The following is a 16,109-nucleotide window of genomic DNA, read 5'->3' as shown; positions in this document are numbered from 1 at the left end:
AAATCTGTACTTGTAGCTCATTAGTATCTGGTCGATATTTCCAACAGCATTCACACAATGTTTAAAATGTAAAAAATGGTTTAAAAGTCTTGGTTCACTTAAAAAAACAAAACAACAACAACAACAAACAGGTAATGAAAAAAAAGCAGCTGGAGCAAGCAAGGAAAGCATCCACAGTCTTCAGAGTCAGGAAACTTTCCCATACCCTCACCAGTGTAAGCCATAATTCATAATATATGTTTGGCATTTATTATTCATAAAATTTCCAGGTATTGTTTAAAATATAAAATACATTTTATTTAATATTTTTTTGTAAATTGTAAAATTGTTTGACATCCTTTGAAATTATCTAGAGAGGTCTAGTGCTTTACCCCTTTAACAGAAATATATTTGTCTAAGAGTAGTCTGCACATCTTGATGCTTAAAATTTAATCTCTTTAAATTGGAGATTTAATTTTAAGTTGGATCATGACAGAGCTGGCATATTTCAGCTGACGGCAGAAATTTTGACATTGGTCTTAAACATCAAAAAGTTTAAAAGTGCTACATTCAGCAAAGCTCTCGTCACAAATTACATTTTTTTTAATACCAATACAATGTTCAGAATACAAAAGCAAACAGTTCAATGTCAATATCTATAAGTATTATTGTTCCATTACACTGTTGATCTGTCAGTTGAAGGAGCCCTGAGCATGTGCACAGTGAAAAAAAAACAAAAACAAAAAACTGCGGTGTGTGGGAAATTAACTGTTTTTGAAAGAATATGCTAACATACAGTTATTTTTTTATTAGTACTTTCAGAAAATTGTTTTGGTTTCAACACAGGATGTTGTCTAGTTCCTGGTCAGCTGAAAGCTATTGTTCCCCAGTTCCCACGTACAAAGGAAGGAACTTGTCAGGGATGTCCTATGAAAGTGGAAAGTTCTTCCCTTCCTGTCTATAGGTTTTTTGTTTTTTTTTCTGGTAGAAGAAACACGAGGCTGAGAACTCAAGTCTTCTTAAACTGGACTCCTAAGATTCAAAAAGAACAGCTTTCAAATGCTAAAGGGAAATACAGGTAAGACCACATTTATTTAGTTCTTATATTTTACACTTTTGCACTGACACAGATTGTTACATTACATTACATCATCAAGTCTTCTCATGTTTCATGAACGCTCTTTCATTTTCAGGACAAATGTATCTAGCAAAGAAATATACTATAAATGTAAAAAATGTACAATTGTGGAATGTTTGTAATGAGTCAGTGAGAGGCTGTACTAAAACAAAACAAAAAAACTTAAAAAATAAAATAAAATAAAATAAAAAAGGTTTGAATACGATTTAGAAATTAGTGTTTCTATTTTCTAAATGTTTTATTTATTTATTTATTTTTCTGAATGTACATTTTAAGTTACTTAAGACCAGTTCATTATTTAGTTTACCTACAAAGTTTAATTATATTGTACATGGTGTTGAGCGGTCTTTTATCAGGCTACTGTGTTGAAACAGTGTCTACATTTTTCCTCCTTGTCTTAGCAGTTTGTATTGTGTGTGTTGTGCCTGACAAATTTGTTTATGCGTTGGAATGTTTTGGAATATAAGTTCAAGCAGTTGGTGGCATGGTATTGTAAATGCCATTTAGTATCATATCAATTGAGAAAAGTAATTGCAGCTGAAATTTTAGGTTGTGATTGGGATGTTTTTTTGTTGTACAAAAAACAAACCTCTGTTTCCCACTTTTGCATACAATCTACATTATTGAGGTGCGACCCCATCATATTTGTGCCCTGCCTCCCCTTTTGGTGCTTACCAGCTGAAAATACATTAGTTATTGTTCCACATTTGGCCTGCGTATCTTTTCAAGCAGAACAGAAAGAGAGGCTAAAGGAAAAGAGGGGGTGGATCATGCATGTGCATTAAGTCAGCTCCAGTAGTACGCAGCGGCAGCAGCAGCAGCAGCAGCAGCAGCAGCAGCAGCAGAGCAGCTTGGGGGGAGAGAGAGGAAAGAAAGACAGAGCGCACGAGTTAGAGGGAGGGTAGTATAGTCTGAGAGACGGGAACAAAAGCTGCAGAGGTTGCCTTTTAGCTCCAGCGGCAGAACAACAGGGGCATGGTGGAGGGAGGCGGATTTGTATCATGATAGCACTCAGACAATAACACCAGCCTAGACGTCTTTTGCAGTCTCCCCTGTGCTCTCCATGTTTTGGGGGCTCATCGCTGCACTGCCTTCGTGTCTAAACCCACAGGAGGAGGATGTCCGTGTCCGGGAAGAAGGATTTTGATGTGAAGCAGATACTGAGGCTGCGCTGGCGCTGGTTCAGTCACTCGTCCCAAGGTTCGGCTGGCAGTGGTGGAGGTGGTGGGGTGGGGGGCTACATCCCACAGGACACAGGCTTAGATCACAGAGGCACTCCTGCCCATGGGCGCCTCAAGAGTCACTCGCGAGAAAGAAGTGCTGGAGGACTAAGGAAGAGTAGCAGTCCAGTTCACAGCATTCTTTCGCCAACGCCGGGGCCCACACCTGTCTGCGTCAGAGGGGGGCAGCACTCATGGCATCAGCAACACAGCACCATCCATGGTGTACAAGTCAGTGAGGAGACCCCAAAAAGCTCCTCCCTACCAAGTACTCCTAGAAAAGATGACAGCATCCTCAGACACGAAGATGTCAAAAGCAGCATGGACGAGGCTCCAGAGGTGGAGCCTAGAGAAAGGTATGGCTGAGAGGGGAAAATATACAGTAGCCTTACCCTACAACTCATTTTCTTTGATTTATTAATATATCCATTATTAGTCAAACTCAAATCTGTATTTCAAAATCTTTTATTAAATTCAGTACCAATATTGACCTTTTCATGAAAGCTGAATATTTTGTAGACAATATTATGGCCTTAGTTTGTAATAGCCACAACATGCTTACCTGAGGACAGCTGTCTCAGTCAGTGTAAGACAGAGTAAACCAGTAAAGTAACATATTCATTATTCATTAGCTAGGCAGACATGCAGCTTCCCATTTTTCTGTTATGGTGTAGATGCAAGGGAGATTTTCCTCTATTTACCAAGAGTATAAACTTTTAACACAGAAAAGTGTGGCTGAAGTGTTCCTGAGCAGAAGGCAGATAGTTGACAGCGTGCAGGTGGGTAACCCCGTTGAAAGTGACTGTTGTAGGATTCCAACCTTACCACTATTCTATGCAATACTGTTACATACTTAAGAATTCTGATCATTGTGTAATAACACCTGGCATTTTTCTTCTCTTTTGTCTTGCATTTTGCATCATGTAAGGTTTATTATGGTGAAAATGTGGGCTAAAATTTGTTTAGATTATTTCACTTGATTGATGGGGACTTTTTGTTTGGGATATTTGATCAACAACATGATTTAAAGTTAAGATTCTGGTCCTTTTAGGTTAAGGTTAGCGTTTAGGCAAGGAGTATTTATAATTATCTCTTACAAATGAATGTAAGTCAATAACACCTCAAGCAAACCTAGCATGTGTGTATGTTTTTATCACATAGGGACTATATTCCTTATGCACACTCACATCATGGGGACCTGTCTTTCTTATGGGGACAAAAGTCAGGTCCCTGTGATGTAAATTCTATTTGTTCAACAACAAAATTTAAAGTTGTAGGTTAAAATTAAATTTAGGATTTAGCTTAAAGAGAAGCAAGTAGTGTCTTTGGTTAAGGTTTGGATCAGTCTCTAGGAAATGGATGTAAGCAAATGCAAAGTCCCCATAAAGCATGGAAACCCAAAATGTGTGTGTTTGTGTGTGTTTCTGGGCGAAAACCTCTTGTATGAAGGTTGAGTCTCTTTCATCTTGTAGGCCACTCTATGACATTTTGGGTTGATTGGGTTACTAGATCATCACTAGCTTTCTATACAGGCCAATACTTTGTTTTCAACAAGGAAATCTTTCATTGTATCATATTTCTTTAGTAGTTAAAAATGAAGACACAATATAAAAAAACAAAACAAAACAAAAACAAAACAAAAAAACAACAACACCAAAAAAAACCAAAACAAAACAAAAAAACATTGTGCATCTGATTCTTTGTATTTGAATAACTGGCAGATGCTCACGTTTGCAGGTCCCGGTGTGTAATGAGTGCATGCATAACAAATTTGCCTCACAGTTAGAATTTGTGAGTGAGCCTCTCTCTCATGAGGACCTTGAGTTTGCACTGTCCATGTAAAGCACAGCTCCTCCAGCACGTTTAGTCACTAATAGCAGAATATCAGAATGCCTATGCTTCAAAGCTTTAAGTGTCTTTGCTTAATCAAGATACAGCATATATGTTTGGCAAGTATTGCAGTAGTGGTGTGGTTAATCGTGGCCAAGATACAGCGATAGAAGTCATCAGTCAATGGCCCTATTATAATATCTGGTTGTGGACTGAATTGCAATAAACTAAACTAGTCTGCATAAAAAAATCTGATTTATTTGTATATTACACCACAGACACAGACAATCTCAGTTACGTATACATTAACCTGGATTAAGTGAGCTTGATTGTCATTTAGCATAACAAATCTATCCACTTCAGTGTTCAGATCAGAGGATTTGTCAAGGTGACACCAGAGTTATCAACTTTAACTTTGTATACTCATGCTTTTCCCACAAATTACAGATATACACCACCCTATGCTTGTATTCATTATTTAATATGAGAACTGCCCCACATAAAATGAGTGACTTTTTTTTTTTTTTTTTGTCAGACTTGGTATGTGTAGCACTTCTGAACTGTGGCTGTTCCTCAGTGGTTGATTGCTGTCAAAAAATATATGACTGAAGTTGTTCTAAATGGGATAGAGACCCTGATCTGCCCCCATAAACATTAACTAAAGCTCGAGTGGCAGGACATTACTTTGAATGATATTTAAATTTTCTTTCATCTTCACAGAGAAGAATTATTGCCTTGTTAATCCCTGTCAAAAATAATAATTCTAGAGAGATGGGTTTGTGTCAAGAAGGGCCTTTGGGGTAAGAAACAAATGTTTGTATTAGTTACTTTACAAAAATGCTTGTGTGCCTCCATTATATATCAATAAATTATATGCCCTTCTGCAAAGATAGCAGCCTCATAGACCGTGAGCTAAAATGCAATCACAAACTGTGATTTTTGACAAGATCAGCAGGTTTTTCCCAAAAATGTGCACCCGCAAATGCACCCATGTCATGCATTGTGAATTTCTTAGCTTTATAATGCAAACCTCAGCATTGCAGCAAGAGTATATTTCTATCACCAAAAGACAGATTCTTAAAATAGACTTGATATTTATCACTTGTGGTTGGAAATAGGGATTAACAGGTATTATGCAATACAGCAAAGCATTCAGTGTTTTAATTGGCAAAACTGGCCTACATATATTTATAAATAATTATGTTGTCTTTTCATTTGTCAAAGGAAAAAAAAAGTATGCACTGTTTTCAATAACAGAATAAATATGATATATTTGTGTACAAAATAGTAATGTTTCTGAAAGTACACATAAAATACTTGTACAGTACTAGTTTTCCTATAGTAAAACAATATAACACTGAATACTGAGATTTGAACATATGGTTCTAAGGACATTATTATTTATAGGCTTGACATATGCATCCATCTTGAGAAATAGCGAGATTATTCTGCACTCCTGTTGAATGTCATCTTAATCCTTTATGAAATACTCAATTTCCATTCAGCCTGTTCAATCAGAACCACATCTACTTCCAAATGGTGCAGAAAATATTGATCTAGTTTTTCTGTTGTAGCATGTATATTCATAACAATTCAAGGTCTTTTAGTTTCCTTTCTCCCTTAAAAACAAAGGCATAACTGCATGTTAAACATCTATTTATCAGATTCACAATTTGTGCAACAGTGTGATCTCGGGGTTTGTGTGAAGAGCAAATCACGGTGCTCCAAGTATTCAGTTCTATTTTGAAAAACTGCTAATCCATTACTATTTCAGCATTAGAACTCTTTGCATTTTGTTAGACATTAAAGCACTTTCTTTCTTCGAGTGTAGCTCTGCTTTTTAGTGTTCAGTGAGATTGGGCTATACCTCTGATGATCTAGTAAAAGCGAAATTTACGCCTCAACAAAATTTACTGCTCCCTCGAATGTGATACCAAAGCAATTAGTGTCTGCAAGATTGGTGGCATGAAAAATCCTCGCACTATACCTCAGAGCCAATACAAAGGCCATGTATCTTGATTTTATGGTTGGCATTGCTTATTCAATGTTGTTTGGTGTTACTTGGTAAGACTCAGTAGGGAATTACCATGACAAGACAATAAATTATTCCTTTTTAGCACACAATCTACCAATAAAGAGTCCGCTATAGAACAGCCCAATATCAGCAAGTCTCCTAGGCGTAATATAGTTGTTTTGGTAATGAAAGAAGAGAAATCCACCTAAAAACTTTATAGTAGTGAGTTAATCAGTACCTTTGCAGTGCATGTTGCAATACACAGAGCATAAATCACAAGTTACAATTGGCTGACAATCTATAATTTTTAAAATTAAAATTGAGGTTAAAATTGAGATTCTCAGTTGTGGATCACAAAATAAAAACTGGTTGCTGGTTGAAAAAAAAAAAAAGTCTAGTTAGTCCAATGAAAACAAGAGTATGCTAAATGTTTAAATAATTTTGTGGCTTATAAAGCTTCAGAAACTGATTTAATAGTTAACATGTAGCTCTAATTATTCCTGAGCAAGCTTTCAAACTTTTAATAATATTATTATGTATTTATCTTTTTTTGTTGTTTGGAAAGTCTATGAGAAAAATGAATGAGGATGGTGGGCAGTCACTGTTGAGCTCCACTGTTGAACACAGCAGTGAAGTAGCTTACAGTCTGTTTGCCACAGTGATTTGCCACTTTGACAATAAACAAACAAATAATGTTTAAAAATGTTTGAGTGTGCAGCTTGCTAAAACATGTACAGTATAATGGTGACTTAAGCAGGGTATCAATTATAGCCTCCCACGCCCCACTCCCTCCCCACATTATCAATCTAAGTTTGTGTCAATACACTGGAGCTGCTATGCATAACAGCCTTCACCAGCAGTTTCTATTGACAGGTTTATGAGTCTGTACGCAACACTTATATCATTCTATGAACAATAATATGCCTGAATATAAAATGAGGCCTAAAATAGCACAGGCACATTGTGCTATTTTTCCTTGCTAGTGTTATCAGTCCTTTTGCAGCAAAAGAAAAAAGGATGACATCATTATTATTATTATTATTTTTTCAAACGGCGTGACAAACAACCCTTGATGTCAATGTGTAGACTTGTTCTGTGAAGGACACCAAATACATGGGGGTGCGTTGTTTGCTATGGGATTATTTGGACGCCTGTAAACTATAATCTACCAGCCAGTTGGGAGAAGAATTTATATCATTACACAATAAAGAAATCCCTCTGTCTGGAATACATGTGTGAACCGAGATAGGCAGTTGTAAAGACCAGGGCGGAGTTGGGGAAGACACTGTTGCATGGATTGTCTTACAGGCTTATCCCAATGGACGGTAATGCTTTGTGATCCATTTATGTATGAAATAGAGTCCGTAGCGGTTTTAATTTCAGCTTAAAGTGGCAGAAAGATGCTCAAGCTCTGTTGGGATATGATGATTTAGAGGCTCTCTTTGTGGAAATAAACCCTATTGTGCCCCCCATCTGTTGGCTCAGGGAATAGGTTTTGCCTAATCTTTATTTCAGAGTGGAGGTGACACACGGTGAAATAATGAGCACTTAGCATAATGGGGAAAAAATGAAACTTGTTAATTTGTTTATTTTCCACAAGTCGATAGCATGAGGTAAGGAAAAAGTCTGTGATTTTAAACTTGTGGGTAAGGAGAACAGACAGTTTTAAATTCAGGGGCATACTTTAAATAACAGGTCACTGGGACACTGTTTTTGACATCAAGATGTTTCAACTCCCATACAGATAGAATGGATTGTAAGGGTGGGACATATTTACACTATTTGAACTATACAACAGAAAAAGTATTAAATTATTAAATATTCTAATGTGTTGGGGGTTCTTTTAAAATGTATTTAAATGCAATTTTCTGTGCTATTTCTACACAAATCTGGCAATGCACAACAAAAATGTAGGTAAATGAATGCAATTCTCAACAAACACAATAGTTCACAAATAGCACTGTCAATCAAAGTCCTCATGTGTAGAAGAATATATTAAAATACAATGTTCTTGGATACCCTTATTTGAGTGTCTAAGGTCATTTTGCAAATTTACACAAACACAGTGCGCTTGGACAAAACAATTGTGTCTGATGTACTCTATCTTTCTGTATTTCTTCCTCAGGTTAGCTCTGAGCACTTTCTCCAGAATGAACACTACCAGCAGCTCATCGGATGAGTTTTTCCAGGCCACAGACCATGCAGAACAGACCTTCAGGAAGATGGAGACCTACCTACAGCACAAGCAGCTGTGTGATGTGCTCCTGATAGCTGGAGACCACAAGATCCCAGCTCACAGGTGATGAAGAACTTTGATGCAAGTAATTACTTTGCAGTGCACATGAGGACGAGCAAACCATGGCACACTTCATTATGTTTAGTCAATGAGATACAAAAGCTGGTGTGTGAGCAAGAGATGTTACCTTAGCGGACAGATTGATCGAAGGTATATATATATATATATATATATATATATATATATATATATATATATATATATATATATATATATATATATATATATATATATATATATATATATATATATATATATATATATATATATATATGGCCAAATATTTGGCCTGGGCTTAAAACCATAGCATACTGTTCATATAAAAATAACTAATCGCCATTTTATATTAATGTTATACTGCAGTTTCTTTAATCTGCCAGATGATTTAGATAAATTATGTAACTTAATTAGGAAGCGGATGGCTAAAGCTATTAGCTGCAGTACACGGGTTAAGACCATAAATTACACCCTGTTGTCGCACGGAGTGAAATATAAGATGGCATGAAATCACAGCTTGATTAATGACTATGTTCACTGCTGTAACATGTCATTTGGATATAAGATACATCTGCTTTGATAACCATTCATGAAAAGCAAGAGCAATAATTTATGACTGCTTTCTCTGCAGACTGGTGTTGAGTGCTGTGTCGGACTACTTTGCTGCTATGTTTACCAGCGACGTCAGGGAGGCCAAACAGGAGGAGATCAAAATGGAGGGAGTGGACCCAGAGGCGCTGCGGTCATTGGTCCAGTTTGCCTATAGTGGTGAGTTATGACATATAAATCAATACCCTGCTTTTACTTGTCAGTTAATGTAATGGTGTATGTACAATACTTCTAAAATCTTCAGATTTTTACAAATGCAGTATTCTGGGGTATATCATGTACTGATAAGAAAATAAAACTGCCATTATAGAAAAAAGGCCTACCACAAAGTCAGTATCTTTGGATTATATCTCAAAATGATACAAATGCTATGAAAGTGTGCTGCACAAAAGGGATGGGACAACATCTCATGCCACAAGATCTCGCGAGACAAAATTGCCACAGGATTGGGCAGACAAGAGAAGAATGAGCTTGTGCAATTTGACATGGTTTACGTTTAGATTGGACTAAAAAGGGTTAGATATTGTTGAGTTACTCTTACATACCCAAAAAGCAGTACTAGAATGGAAACACTGGAAACTGAATGATGAAATTTATATATTAGTAATTATGTTAAAATATTATCTTGTCTCATTCTTGTGGTCCAATCTCATGTCTTGTCTTGTGTGTCATCCTATCCCTACTGAACAGTGTTCTGTAACATAATTACTAATTTTGTCCTTGACCCATCTTTGACATGGCATCCCCATTAAATAAAAACATAAATACATACATTCTGTAGTCAATAACACACCCTGTACAGTATTTCACTACTGGACATTTCTACTGCTGACATATTTTCAACAGTCTAATCCTCAGCACAATAACTATCACTTTATTGCAAGTAAAGGTTTCCAACAAGAAATTTGAAATGCATTACCTTCCCCCCATGGTGACGCTCGGGCTATATCCACCTGTCAAATGACTATATATTTCACTTGCCCTGACATTGCAGGTGTCCTTGAGCTCAAAGAGGAGACCATCGAGAGTTTATTGGCAGCGGCGTGCCTCCTCCAGCTTTCACAGGTCATTCAGGTTTGCTGCAACTTCCTGATGAAACAGCTCCATCCCTCAAATTGCTTGGGTATCCGCTCATTTGCTGACGCCCAGGGCTGTACAGACCTGCTCAACGTGGCTCATAACTACACCATGGTATGAAGGTTTTATATGGGGTTGCACTGCGTTTAATGGCTGGGGTGGGCTAAATTACTTATTTTGTAATAAGGAATGACTCTGTTAAAGTGATTTCTCATTGTGTTGATGGAAGGAATTCTCTGGTGTTAATTTAAAATGCACTTTCAATTTAATTAAAATAAAAAACTAGTATGATGTGCCAACCTGCAGCAGGGCATTGGGCCTATCTTATAATTATTATTTCTGTATGTTAGTGCCAATATCTGGATAGAAGGTAAGAGAGACAGTAAAGTAACTCTGTTATGAATAAAAATCTCATACACACAAACTGACAAACTGCCCTGTAGTTTAGTCCATTGAGGTTTATTTCATTTTCTGATAATTTATGTTATAGGTTCTTTTTTCAAATCAAGAGTTTATTTTCATTGCAGTCGAAATTGTCAGGAAAACAAACTCTTGGTCTGAAAATGAACCTAATAACATGCACTGTAATTTACTAAATAGGACTAATCATTGTAAACTAAATAAATAAATATTTGTCAGATTTTGATAGTCTATAATGGGTGGGATATATTTTCCTTAATTTTCTTTTCTAAAAACAGTTCAAACCATTTAACAAATAATGCATACATGGTACATCATCTCACTCTCAAGTTCCAAATTTTTGTTTGTATATATATTTTAAATATAATTTTTATATAATTTATTCTGCTTTTGCATGTGCACTGCAAGTATGACCGCTTGACATATTTTATATTCATATAATTATGTTTGTGAAATTTCAATATGAATGGAATTGTTTCATGGTTTCCTTTCACTGCTTGCTTGTCACTCAGAAAGATCACTGCATTAAGACACAGCTAGACTTGTGAAAATTGAATTTCTATATTTAAATATGGGACTGTGAGGTATATTTGCATTAGATTAAGTTTAATGCGTGTATATGTCAGATGGTGTCAGAAGCAGCAGTGACAATAGGGTGGCTGTTATCTTCTGAAGGACATCTGCTATTTGTTTACCAGGGCTCTGGAGGTTAATCTAATCATCAAGCTGCACAAGAAGGCTAACTTCCTGTTCAATCGCTCTGGTAATGAGAAGCAAGGGCCGAGGGCTTCCTGGAAGTCCATTCTCTGGGTTCAGGCAGAAAGAGTTTTGTTTTGACAAAGCCAGACTTTCCTGTTTCAGCAGAGCACCCCGCCCTACATGTCCTTTTCCATATTATGTCGTTTGAATAGTACATAGTGACTTTTATTGCAGTTTCTGTGGTTACAGGAAAACACTGGAAAATTAACATGAACAAAAGAGCTTGGGATTTAATGACAAAACCTTTACATTTGTGACCAGACTTTAAAAACTTCCATGAGGATGAATTAGAAAGAAAACATAAAATCGAAAAACTGAAACATAAAAGCTGTGGGAGAAAGCACCAAGCTACTGAATCACTGCCAGAAAAGACATTTATAACGCTATAGTGTCAGATTACTTTGGAATGCAGAACAACATCTTAAAATCTCTATTGGTTTAAAATTAGGCTAACTGAGATGTTATGACACAATAGCTCAGTAGATTTGAAAACTGTGGAAATCATTTCATGTTTTAATGTTGAATGGTTTACTTAAGATAAGAAACTCTTGAAAATCGAATTTTTATATTGCATAGTCTACATACATTTCCATAAATCAGTCCCTTTTCCAGGTTCAGACCCTTTACATTTTTAAGTTGTTAAGTACACAGGATGAGGTTGTAATTTCTCCCTTTGGGGCTGAATAACTGAAATAAGACAGGTTCTTCTTTGTAACACTATAACTTACTGATTTACACTTGTAGGATATAGAGCTCGAGATTTTGCACTGCGGCTAGAATTTTGCCTAATTTATATCCAAACAGCTTGCATTTGTATGTGTCATCATCTGAACACTGCATTTGAAGGAAATTCACTTTTGTTAGGCTAATTTTAGCATTTACAAATAATTGACACAAATGTTAAGTAGTGTTTCTCTTTGTGTATTACCAAAATGGATCAATAAGTGTTCCTCATTTCATTAAAGCTGTCAGTGTAAACCTCTTCAAGCCTGTTCTGGTAATAGATGAGAGCAAGACTGAGTAATCCGGTGCAAGCATGTGATCAATAGTGACTTGTTCTTTTATAATTGTTGCACATGCAGCCAATAATAAGATCAGCATATCTGACCACATCATATCCAAACATGTTCAAAACACTAACCAAGAATAATATGGCCAGAGAAGGCCCTGGCAGTGTTTTATATTGCATGTTAGTGTTGTAAAAAGGGACATTTTATAGTGAAGCAGCATTAATGGATTTGCCCTTGAAGTGTAGTAATACTGGCCGGGCTGCTGGCCAGTAAAAAGACAGATCAATCTTAAGGACAGTAATGGAGAAGAGAGACAACAATGTTTTCACTAGATGCAGCATTCTTGCTTCAGTTATATTGCAGCTCATTAAACAGGCTTAGAAAGGCTTTATTCTGTGATGACTAAACAGATGAAAACATGTCAACAAGCTGACAAGAGACTTTTTGGATGTGTTTGATGCCAGGTTGATTTGTAGCATGCTGTTGTGAAGAATTAATCATTCTAATTAATAAAAATAGATAGACACACATTTAATCTACTGGTTTTATTCATCCTCACAGAAATGGTTCAGCCCTTGGGCAGTTTGACATACATGCTTGTCTTAAAGAATACATATTAAGCAAAACTGACATTTTTAAGCTTAAACTATCTTATACCCTCACCAAAAACATATTTGCAGTTGTATTTTACTTCATTTATGCTTGATTTAATAAGCCATTAATCCAAACATTTTCTCTGGGCAGTCCAAAATGTTTTTTAAGCCCATAAACCACCAAATTAATTCTATAGTCAAATTCACAACAGACACATGGCTCTATTAGCATAGCAACAATGGGGGATGAGGACTTCATTTGTTTACTTTGCCATGGGTCAGTCCCATTGCTGACAGCAGTGGGAGCTCCAACACCCAAATGCCTCATAGAAAACATATATGTAGTTTATAAAGTATATTTTCCAAATGCAGACTTTATTTTTTGTCAAAAAAATGCTAAATATTTAATCAAATGCTACCAAAGGTATGTTTAAAGTGGAATTAAAGCCACAATAATGCATAATTTGTGTTCTTTATAACCTCCCCTGGCATCCTGCCACAATCCAGAGGCATGCATGTGTTAGGATATAGGAGTATGACTAAATGTCCCAAGGTAGACTTCTATGCCCATAATAACACACAGACTAAACACACAGACAGAATAATTACGGTTTAATATTTAATATGTTACTAAAATCAAATCTATTATGCCGTTCATTCAACATTTTTGGACAATTTGTAGACAAATTTGATACCATATGAATTTGCAGTTTGCTGTTATTGAGTTGACTTTAATTAACAAGAAAAACACAGGAGTTGTATACACTCATTTAATTTCTCCCCCTCTCCTATCTGTCTGTATCTGAGTTCCTTATCTTATCCCATTTATTCTTATTCACCCTTTTGCCCTTCATCTATGAAGGACACACAGGCCAGCCAGAATCCTCTGTAATAACTGATGATTATCTGCCTCTTCTAGGAACATTTCCTGGAGGTCATTCAGAACCAGGAGTTTTTGTTGCTCCCCACTGTGGAGATTGTGAAGCTACTTTCTAGTGATGACATCAACGTGCCCGATGAAGAGACCATCTTCCAGGCCCTCATGCTGTGGGTGCGCTATGACGTGCAGCACAGACAGAGGGACCTCGGGGTACTACTCTCCAACATTCGTCTCCCTCTGCTTCCACCGCAAGTAAGGAGTGTTAATATGAAACCATCAAACAAAACATAACTTGAGTGTCAAATTTACTTACTGTTAACTCTTAGAGTGTGATACGATAAAAGTATTTTTTTTTTGTCAAGAAATGTGTAATTTCTTATAGGCATGTCATAATGACACATTTTGAATTATGGTATATTGCTATTAAGGAAATAGATGATAAATAATAATAACAGGATTATCCCAAAAAACTATTCTAAATGTAGGATACAGGTTAAAAAACTATGAGCTGCAATAAATAAATAAATAGCTGAATGAAATATTTTAATAGATAAGATGCATCTAGAACAGGGGTGCTCAATACGTCGATCGCGATCTACCAGTCGATCGCCAAGGTCGTGTGGGTAGATCGCCGTGTCTCGTCTCGGACTCGCGTTTGGACTCGGTCCTGTCTCTCACTCAAGGTCTGACACTCAACAAGTGCGATCATATTTCATTACGGCCGCTGCTGTTGGCAATAAACTTGTACCGGGGTGCAGGAGTGTGTGGTGCGTCTCAGTGCAGCCTGTGCGCTCATTTGAAACCCGCGGATACTCTACGACACATCACAAATACACACGCTCCCTATGTACGGCTCGTCTGCAACAGCGTGTGCCCTCGTGTATCAGCGTGCATCACAGGGCAGGTTAAACTTCCTAAACATCCTACCTGTCCATCTGCCTCACGTCAGCACGCCGCCCCTCGCCTTCTCATGCTCTCGCTCCTTCCTGCGTACAGCGAACACAAGCCCCTTCCACAGTGCGGCTGATTAGAAGAGCAAGACGAAACGTGAAGCAAAAACAGTCTAAATTTGTGTTGCAGTGTTGGCACAAAGCAGGTCTACAGCATAGAGCAGACCTACAGAACAGACCTTTGGCTGAAGTTTGCCTAATTAAAGTGCACAAATGCATCTGTGTTTGTCACGATGTGCGTTTGGTTTGGTAAATGTGCAGAGGCTGGTAAATATCACTGCAAAACCAGAAAAGAATGCAACTCCAGTTTGGAACTTTAAAAAACAGGTTTAAAAATCTTCCTTCACTTTTTTCACAGTTTTGTTTAAAGTGCCAGAGGGCGTTCTCTTAAAGAAGGGGTTCTCAAACTGTGGGTGAGGGTCCAAAAAAGGGGTACAGAGTGTTTCAGTGCAGTTTGCTTGGCTTTGTATTAGGTAGATCTTTATGACTTGGTCATTTTGTAAGTAGCTCGCATGCTGAAAAAGTGTGAGCACCCCTGGTCTAGAATGAATCATAGCAGTTATTTATTCAACCCCCTTTAGCAGAAATCTCATCATAATACAGAAAAAGAACAAAAACTTCCCCACTAGTACAAGGGAAAAGTACACGCTATAAATACTGGCCACAAAAATAATTGTTCCATCTTTCATATATTGAATGACAAGTTGATATAATTATTGTGGCAGGTCTAATTTCTTATAATGATCAATCAATTTAGAGTAGTTAATACATTTTCAGCCCCCCCAAAGGCTTGTACTGGGTCTGTAAGAGTTTTACATAACTGTTGTTCGGACAGTTTTCAAAGTTTCAGAGCATGCCCAGTCAGGTCAGGTGTGTCATTCTGGTCCTTCAGGAGATTTGAAGCTCCATTGTGTAAGTGCTGCCCTTGAGCTAAACGGCTCTGCTTTGACAGCAAGTATTTGTGCCTGGAGCAGTGGCAGTCCATAGCGACAGGCATAGAAATTGCAGCCATTCAAGCTCAAAACCTGACCTGATTTATTCTGAAGTCTTATGGATACATGTTTTTGAAATATGATGGTTGAACATTTGGAAGAAACCACTAGTGTGACATGCTGTGTTGTGCAATTACTCTATATGGTTTCATGTCAGAGAAAATTGTCAGACATAGAGTTCAAGTCTAGACTGTCACATCAATGTTGGAAAGACTATATAAATACACAGATAATTATTACATTTAATATAATTATTATATTTTTAGATGTTTTTATTTGAACTTGCACAATCCATTAAAAATGCCCCCAAGGTTCGATATCAATCATGGTCTGATCCAATGACGG

The 16,109-nt window shown here is 37.0% G+C and overlaps 1 protein-coding gene across 2 annotated transcripts in view; it reads left to right on the top strand.

Annotated features, from left to right (window-relative positions):
* The first annotated feature begins 732 nt into the window (after window positions 1-732).
* The window catches only part of klhl4 (kelch-like family member 4), a 25,974-nt gene continuing 10,597 nt past the window's right edge, over window positions 733-16,109 (top strand). The window contains exons 1-5 of one of the 2 annotated variants that reach the window (XM_055158899.1): window positions 733-1,057; window positions 8,307-8,480; window positions 9,106-9,242; window positions 10,078-10,274; window positions 13,862-14,074. In XM_055158899.1, the coding sequence (XP_055014874.1) occupies window positions 909-1,057; window positions 8,307-8,480; window positions 9,106-9,242; window positions 10,078-10,274; window positions 13,862-14,074 (870 nt within the window). In that variant the 5' untranslated portion in view covers window positions 733-908. Of the gene's footprint in view, window positions 1,058-2,067; window positions 2,694-8,306; window positions 8,481-9,105; window positions 9,243-10,077; window positions 10,275-13,861; window positions 14,075-16,109 lie in introns of those variants that run through there. The other variant, XM_055158898.1, reaches the window with a different exon arrangement.

This window comes from Boleophthalmus pectinirostris, unplaced genomic scaffold (assembly GCF_026225935.1).
Source record: "Boleophthalmus pectinirostris isolate CB_2022bp ecotype Guang Dong unplaced genomic scaffold, ASM2622593v1 HiC_scaffold_23, whole genome shotgun sequence".
NCBI lineage: Eukaryota > Metazoa > Chordata > Actinopteri > Gobiiformes > Gobiidae > Boleophthalmus > Boleophthalmus pectinirostris.
Note: the sequence above shows the minus strand (reverse complement) of the source record. Positions and strands in the feature narration are given on the sequence as shown.